Below are 8,162 nucleotides of genomic sequence, written 5' to 3' on the forward strand. Positions count from 1 at the left end.
TTCAGTGAGTATTTCCTATGTTCCAGGCACACTGCAAGGTGTTTTACACTAAATCTCATTCAACATCTAAACAGCCCTGTTAGATATGTATTAATTCCATTATACACATGAGACACAGGGAAGTTTAGTGAATCGCCCAAGAGTTAAAATTTAAAGGAGTTTGAGAGTTGCCTCAAGAGCCTGTGCTTTTCTTAACCAAAGCACCTGCCTCCCGTAATCTGCACCAAATTCACAGTCCTCACTTTGCATTTAGGATCCTCACCAGTCTACCTTAGCTCTACCTCCTCCAATGTTCTGCTTAAAACACACAATCCCAGTCCTGGGTCTTAAATCTTCTAACCCCATACCTACATCTTGACACAAGCTTGTCTCTCCTGGCCCCCCTCAGCTGGAACTAATTTCATTCCTTTACTTCCTACCCTGATAAATGAAACAGAGCAGAGTGGTCTGCATTTTGGTCCCATACGTGACACTTGCTCCTGATGTGATATTTTCAAAGTTACCTGTGCTAAGTATTCTCACCTGGCACAGAAGGAAGATAATATTGAGTGCATTAGCCCTGTGAGGGTTCAATTAAGTAATGGATTACTATAGAACAGTGCCAGGCACTTGGAAATCTATTAGCAATATTATGTGTAAACTTGCTATAAATAGCTTTTTCTAGACATATCTCCAGTGAGTTGTGCAATCATCTTTTCAGATACACTTCTTGATGCTCAACTGTACATGATAGTGCTGGTTTATCCCAACTTTGCCAGCTATAAATGTTTTTATCTTTGCCAATTTGATGAAAGAAAAGTTGATCATTCTGCAACTCTGTGGCTGCTAAGAGGTTGCACATCTATTACATGCATGTTAGCCATTTCTATTTCTTCTGTTTTGAAGTAGGTCTTCATGTTCTAAACTTATTTTGAATACTTTTTTATATATAAGGGTTGGTAAAATTCTGTTCATCATATGTAGTCCTTCTTCCTTTTTTGGCTTTGTTTTTCTTGTATTCTATTTATTGTCAAATCGTTTCTAAAGTAGTTAAATTATTAGTAATTTCTTTTAGAGATTGTGTATTTATGAGGCAGTTTTCTTAAGGCATTTCCACTCCAAGATTGTAGAAATATTCATCCCTAATTTATTCTAATATATCTATGGGGTGAAGTCTTGTTTTTGTTGTTTGTTTGTTTGTTTGTTTTTAAATCATAGTATTTTTTAATACCTCCCGGAGTATTTGAATCTGGTAGTTTTATGAGGAATTCAGTTTTTAAAAATTGGCCAAAAATTTTTTTAAAGGCTTTATTTTTGGGGCGCTTGGATGGCTCGGTTGGTTAAGCCTCCAACTCTTGGTTTGGCTCAGGTCATGGTCTCGGGGTCATGAGATTGGGCTCTGTGCTCAGCGGAGTCTGCTTCTTTCTTTCTCTCTCTCTCTCCTCTGCCCTTCCCTCTGCTTGCTCACTCTCTCTCCCAAATAAATAAAGCCTTTATTTTTTTATTTTTTAAAAGATTTTACTTATTCATGAAAGACACAGAGAGAGAGGCAGAGACATAGGCAGAGGAGGGGAGAAGCAGGCTCCCTGCAGGGAGCCCGGTTGGGACTTGATCCCAGGACCCTGGGATCACACCCTGAGCCAAAGGCAGATGCTCAACCATTAAGCCACCCAGGCATCCCTAAATAAAGTCTTTAAGAAGGACTTTATTTTCTTAGAGTAGTTTTAGATTTGTAGTGTAATCTAAGATACAGAGATTTCCCAAATACCTCCTGCTCCCACCCATGCATAGCCTCCCTCATTATCCACATCACTCACCAGAATAATTCAGTTTTTACTAAGTGTAAATCAGCACATACATGATTATAATCACCCAAAGTCCTCAGTTTACCTTGGGGCGCACTCTTGGAGTTGTATATTTTGTGGGTTTAGACAAATGTATAGGGACATGTATCCATCACTATTATCATACAGACTAGTTTCCCCATTTCTAACAATCCTCTGTGCTCTCCCAGTTCATCTCCCCACCACAAACAGACCCACTCCTGGTAGCCACTGATCTTTTCATTGTGTCCCTAGTTTTGCCTCTTCCAGAATGTCATATGATTGGAATCATCCAGTATGTAGTCTTTTCAGGTTGGCTTCTTTCACTTAGTATAAGACTTTATGGTTTATTCCATGTCTTCTCATGGCTTGAAAGCTGATTTCTTTTCAGCTCTGAATAATATCTCATTGTCTGGATGTACCACAGTTTACTTATCCATTCACCTGCTGAAGGAAGGTGTTATTTTTTTTTATTATTATTCTAAATGAACAGCCTCACTTTGGTTTGAATTGTCATCTTTATCATATTCCACACTCCTTTATGTGGCATGGCTTAACTCCCAGGCTATATTCTAGTTTTTTACATCCCTACGCCAATACAAACTGTGCTAGTTTCTGGACATTTTATGGCATTTTTGGATTCTGACTTCATTCTATTGTCTTGCTATAAAGTGATGTATTGATACACAGGAATGTTATTGATGTTTATACTTTTTTTAACAGGATAAACTTCTGAACTCTTGTTTATTTTTTTTTGAACTTTTGTTTTTAATAGTCTTTCATTGAACTGAATTGATACTTCCAACAGAGCATTTCTCAACACTAGTTCCTCAGTTGTTGGGACTTGTCACTCAAAAAAAAAAAAAAAGGTTTTGTTGCCAAAGAAGATCAGAAAATTATTATTAAACAAAACTATTGAGGGACACCTGGATGGCTCAGTGGTTGGGCTTCTGCCTTTGGCTCAGGGTGTGATCCTGGAGTCCCAGGATTGAGTCCCACATGGCGCTCCACTCGAGGAGCCTGCCTCTTCCTCTGCCTGTGTCTCTACCTTTCTCTCTATGTCTCTCATGAATAAATAAATAAAATCTTTTTTTTTTTTTAAAGCCATTGGGACACCTGGGTGGCTCAGTGGTTGAGTGTTTGCCTTCAGCACAGAGCGTGATCCCGGCGTCCTGGGATTGAGTCCCACATCAGGCTCCCTGCATGGAGTCTGCTTCTCCCTCTGCCTGTGTCTCTGCCTCTCTCTCTGTGTCTCTCATGAATAAATAAAATCTTTTTTTAAAAAAAAGTAAAGCCATTAATAGGCTATGAATCTACACAGAGCTGACAAATAGCATTTCCATAAACTGTTGGACCATGAATCTCTTGTTTTTCATTAAAGGATGCCACAATACTCATGTTCTGAAAAACATTCATTACTTTTTGTTCTCTGCACAAATAAATCAAAAATTTCAAGTCAGTTAATACATTCAACTGATATATACCCTCAATTGATAAGAACTACTCATGCTCAAGCATAGAACCATGATTTGTGCACATTTGAACAGCAATCCTAACATTCCTTTGTATAAGACTCTTTGTGTTTCTTTTTAAAAAGCAAAGATGCCTCAGTGTCAAGAAAACCGAGTGAAATCAAAGCTGAACTTCACAGCAAATGTCCAGGCTAAAAAGAGTGGAACACACACACACACACACACACACACACACACACACACAGATGCAAACAGTATCCTGAACTCCAGCACTTTACATGTCCTTTCCCTTGATCCACGGCTACGTTCACTGTTCATTCACCTGTGTGGGAGGCCCAGATGGAGAAAAAGTATTACAGTCACCAGGCTAATTGGCAGACTGTGTCTCTGGCAGGGGCCACCACGTCAACTGTGCCTGTGTCTGTAGGTGGTGAGCGGAAGGCAGTGCAACAAGGGAACAAACGCTCTACTCCTACTGCCTGAAACCCAGGAGCCCACACAAAGATAAGACAAAACTAAACTTAACTAAAAAAAATGAAACAAAATAAAATAAAACAAATAAAACGGAGACCACAGTAATGGAAACAACCAACATCAGTTTTGATAGTTAAGAGGAAATTTACAGAGGCTGGTAGTACATTTATAGGATGGAAGTATTCTAAATATAGTGAAGACCCTGTTTCCATAAAAGCTTCGGGGTATAGGAAAAACTTACAATATCATGTTACATGAAAAAGATGAGTGTACAACGGTATGTAATATATATATACATATTTGAAGAAAAAATACTTTTTCCTTTATTCTTCTCTACTTCTCTGTCTTATAAATATTTTACAATGAATATATGTTCTTATTATAATTGGGGAAAAAATCTTAAATTTTTCTTTTTTTTTTTTTATTTATTTATGATAGTCACAGAGAGAGAGAGAGGCAGAGACACAGGCGGAGGGAGAAGCAGGCTCCATGCACCGGGAGCCTGATATGGGATTCGATCCCGGGTCTCCAGGATCGCGCCCTGGGCCAAAGGCAGGCGCCAAACCGCTGCGCCACCCAGGGATCCCTTAAATTTTTCAATAAATAATACATTTAATAGTCTCATTGTTCCATTTTTTAAATTTCTTTTCATTGTTCCATTGTTAAGTTTGGATGACAACTATAAAGTCCTCACGCATACAATTCCACATTAATGCCAGTGAGGTCTGCAACAGTGATTTATATAAAATATTAAACTTCTGGGTGCCTGGATGGCTCAGTCAATGAAGCATCTGCCTTCAGCTCAGGTCATGACCTCAGGGTCCTGGGATCTGGCCCTGCACTGGGCTCACTGCTCTGCGGAGAGTCTGCTTTTCCCTCTGTTTCTGCCCGCCCCCCCATGCTCTCTCTCTAACAAATAAATAAAATATTTTTAAATGAATAAATTAATTAAATTAAAGACCAAGCTTTTTTAAAAAAAAGTGCTACTATCCATGGAAAGCTTAAGTGGTGCTTAAATCTCTAGTTTAAATTAAGCCAGAAGAATGTAACAAATAATTATCTTTTTTTTTTTTTTTATCTACCACAGGCTTCTACCTCCATACTTTAGCTTAACAATGAGTAGTGTATTTGGTACTTTTATTATTCTAAAAAGTAGAACTAGAAGTGGTGTAACATGTAAGCTATCATGCTATTTCCTTTGTCTTTAGATAAGAAGAATGCATCTTTCCCTGGCTAGAATGTATTTGGTTTTTACAGCTGATTCAGTGGTTGTTGTAAGCACAACTAAGTCACAATAAGTGAAAGATACAAAACAATTTATATGAGAAGGATATCCAAAAAAAAGCATTACCGAAAAAATTATAAGTGCACAGGTAAAAGTAAAGGAACTTAAAAGCAATTCTTGCTTTTCAAATAAGATGTGTTCTGTATCTGCACTTGCTTCCTTGGGCATTTACCGACCCATACAACCATCCATCCACCGTGTAAATAGTACTGCTGTCTGCAACTAGCAGGCATTGCCCTGTGACCAAACCTATTTCTTGCTTCAAGATGGACACAAATGGTTTTGTAATAAATGAGTTTAAATTGGTATTTTTAAAGCATGCAAAATTCATCACACAGAAGCCCAATTCCTATGTTCCTTCACTGAAAAAACAAAATCTATCAACAGATAAGGAAATAAAATAGCCCTCCTCTATCTTCTGTAATTAAAAATATTCCAAACTCACTCTGGGGGAAAAAAAAATCTTTCTTGCCTTGCTACCACTTCTCATGAGAAGATTTCTCATAAAGAGACAGTAATGGACTCAGTTTTAACAAGCTGAAGTCTACATGTTCCAGATCCTACAAAGACAAATATTAGACCAGCAAAACTTACCAGGTTAGTTACACATGACTTTAGGCAGCTGTTTAAAACTGTGCACTGTATCACAGAAATCCATATGCAGCCAAGAGTCGCAAAATTGACAGATTTCAGAATGAGCCAGCAAATGTTCTTCATCACTCCACCAATGGCGATTTTTAGATGACTGTTCTTCTCATTTTCTCCATCCCACTATATCAATTCTTTTAAGTTTCAGTTGAAAGAGTGGCCAGTGGAGTTTGGGGTTTCTTTTTGACATGTTATAATATCTTTGCCTGTTAAAATAATATTTAGACCATTTACTTGAGACCTTTGTGTCCTAGATAGCTGGCAAGGTTCACATAAGAGCTATCTCATAATTGAGTTTCCTTTTACTCTCATAAGGAAAGTCACCCACCGTCTGAAGGTTAGATCTTAGAAGTGCGCTTCGCTCGGGAAGCAAACAACATAGAAAATGCAAACTGCATTTCAGCAAACGTGTGACACACGCACCATCTGAAACTGCAGCACTTCGGATCATCCACCACTTTACTTCTTTGAGGTTGGTTCGGCTTTGCAGGAAACTGGGGTTTTGACCATCTCTGCTGCAGCAAACAGTGACACAAACATAATGAAGAATTACCAGAAAAATAGAGTCAGATGCTGCAGAGGGGGAAAGCAGAGCCCTTTGAAAGCAAATACATATTTTAAAATTAAAAAGCAAACAAAACTGAAATTAATAGACAAATACTCTGAGGGTGAGTCCAAGACCAGGAAGTTTGTCAGAGTATTTTGAGAACTTCACTACATATTAACTAAAATACCGCCTTATCAAGACTATTGAGACACAGAGCTGAAACCAGCTACCACAGACCTAAGATATGCACAAGAGTAGCTGTCTTGAAAAGGAAATATTGTACAAATTTCAATTAGCCTAGCATCAAGATAAAGTTAAGGATTTGAAACCCAGCAAGGTACAGAAGTGAGTCATTCTGGAGAGCTACTTTTTAGTTTGCTGAGGATTAACCCTTTCAGGCCCGAGAGTTGTGTGTTGGTGTCCTTTTTTATGACTTAAGTATCAAATAAACCTCCATGTCTTCTCAAATAAATTATATTAATGTTACTTAAGCTTTTCTTATTGGCATGGAGTTCTCACCATGAGCCATACACGCATGGGCTTTGTTTGGTGGGGGGCGGGGGGGTTGGGGGGCGCGGGTTGAGCTGAACATCTTAGAGCAAATGTTGACAAAACTGGTGTACAACATACAGACAAATGGTACCGACTCCAGAATAGGCCCCTAAAACTTGCTCTCTTGAGAAAATTCCCCACTTGTCCACCGGATCTTTGTTCATTTTCTGTATTTTAAAGGCTGTAGCTTAAAGAATATACAACTATCTGCTTTCTCAGTCAGAAAGAGGTCAGTCTTTCTACAAACTGTACACTTAAATCAGAGAATAAATGACCTTGCCTAGGAGATTTCCTCATTCCAGTGAAATTTATCTTCTTCACTGTGCTGTCAATGTCTTTTACCTTATTAGCACAAATACTATTTATAACTTTTACTTCACTAACAAAAGGGACCACTACCTATTTTTTTGGTGTAGCTTTATTGGTAGGATATGAAAAAGAAAGATCCTTCCCATTTCAAAATTTTGTGCTTCTTCTGTTTTGTTTTGTTTCGTTTTGTTGGAATTTATTTATTTATTTTAAAGATTTTCTTTACTTATTCATGAGAAAGAATGGCAGAGACAGAGGGAGAAGCAGGCTCCCCATGGAGCAGGGAGCCCGAAGTGGGACTTGATCCCAGGACCCGAGCCAAAGGCAGACGCTCAACCGAGTCACCCAGGTGCCTTGTTTTTTTGGAATTTAACTGACACTTAGTTGCATTCATGAAAAATGGACTGTGCTCAAAGATATTTGTTATGGAATTACTTATATCAAAAGATCAGAAGCAATGTAATGGTCCAATAATATAATACTGATCAATCAATTCATATATCTTCTCCAGGTGATTTCTCCACATGGGCTTGTTTGAACTCCTCCCAGGATGATGGTCTCCGGGTGACTGGAGAGCATGTGTGGTGGCTTAGAGCTTTGGTGGAAGTGTTCCAGTGTTAAGCTGCATTATGATTCAACTTTAGAAATTCTAGTTATTACGCTGCATTTTATTGGTTGCCAGAGAGTCTCAAAACTGTCCAGAAATAGGTCCCACCTCTTTTAATTTTTTATTGGAGTTCAATTTGCCAACATATAGCATATCACCCAGTGCTCATCCTGTCAAGTGCCCCCCTCAGTTGGGCCCCACCTCTTGATGTGAAAATAGCCAGGTTTGAGAAGCCAGGTTTGAGAAGATAGAAGAGATTGTTGTACTACCTTTGGAAAATACAATCTGCCACCAAATAGGCAGTCATTATTTGTGTGGTTCTAAAAGGCAGATATTTTATTTTATTTTTTTAAGTAAGCTCTGCCCCTAACATGGGGCTTGAATTCATGACCGCGAGATCAAGAATCACATGCTGTACCCCCTAAGCCAGCCAGGCACCCCTGAAAGGCAGAAATTTTAGTTGCCA

The 8,162-nt window shown here is 38.6% G+C and overlaps 1 protein-coding gene across 5 annotated transcripts in view; it reads right to left on the reverse strand.

Annotated features, from left to right (window-relative positions):
- ROS1 (ROS proto-oncogene 1, receptor tyrosine kinase) overlaps positions 1 to 6,382 on the reverse strand; it is a 122,487-nt gene extending 116,105 nt beyond the window's left edge. For 3 of the 5 annotated variants that reach the window (XM_041745096.1, XM_041745097.1, XM_041745094.1), the window contains exons 1-2: positions 6,010 to 6,379; positions 5,628 to 5,887 (exon numbers count right to left, since the gene is read on the reverse strand). In XM_041745096.1, the coding sequence (XP_041601030.1) occupies positions 5,628 to 5,750 (123 nt within the window). In that variant the 5' untranslated portion in view covers positions 5,751 to 5,887; positions 6,010 to 6,379. Of the gene's footprint in view, positions 1 to 5,627; positions 5,888 to 6,009 lie in introns of all 5 variants that reach the window. The other 2 variants (XR_005986193.1, XM_041745095.1) reach the window with 2 other exon arrangements.
- Positions 6,383 to 8,162: the final 1,780 nt, after the last annotated feature.

The sequence above is a fragment of the Vulpes lagopus genome, chromosome 2 (assembly GCF_018345385.1).
Source record: "Vulpes lagopus strain Blue_001 chromosome 2, ASM1834538v1, whole genome shotgun sequence".
Lineage (NCBI taxonomy): Eukaryota > Metazoa > Chordata > Mammalia > Carnivora > Canidae > Vulpes > Vulpes lagopus.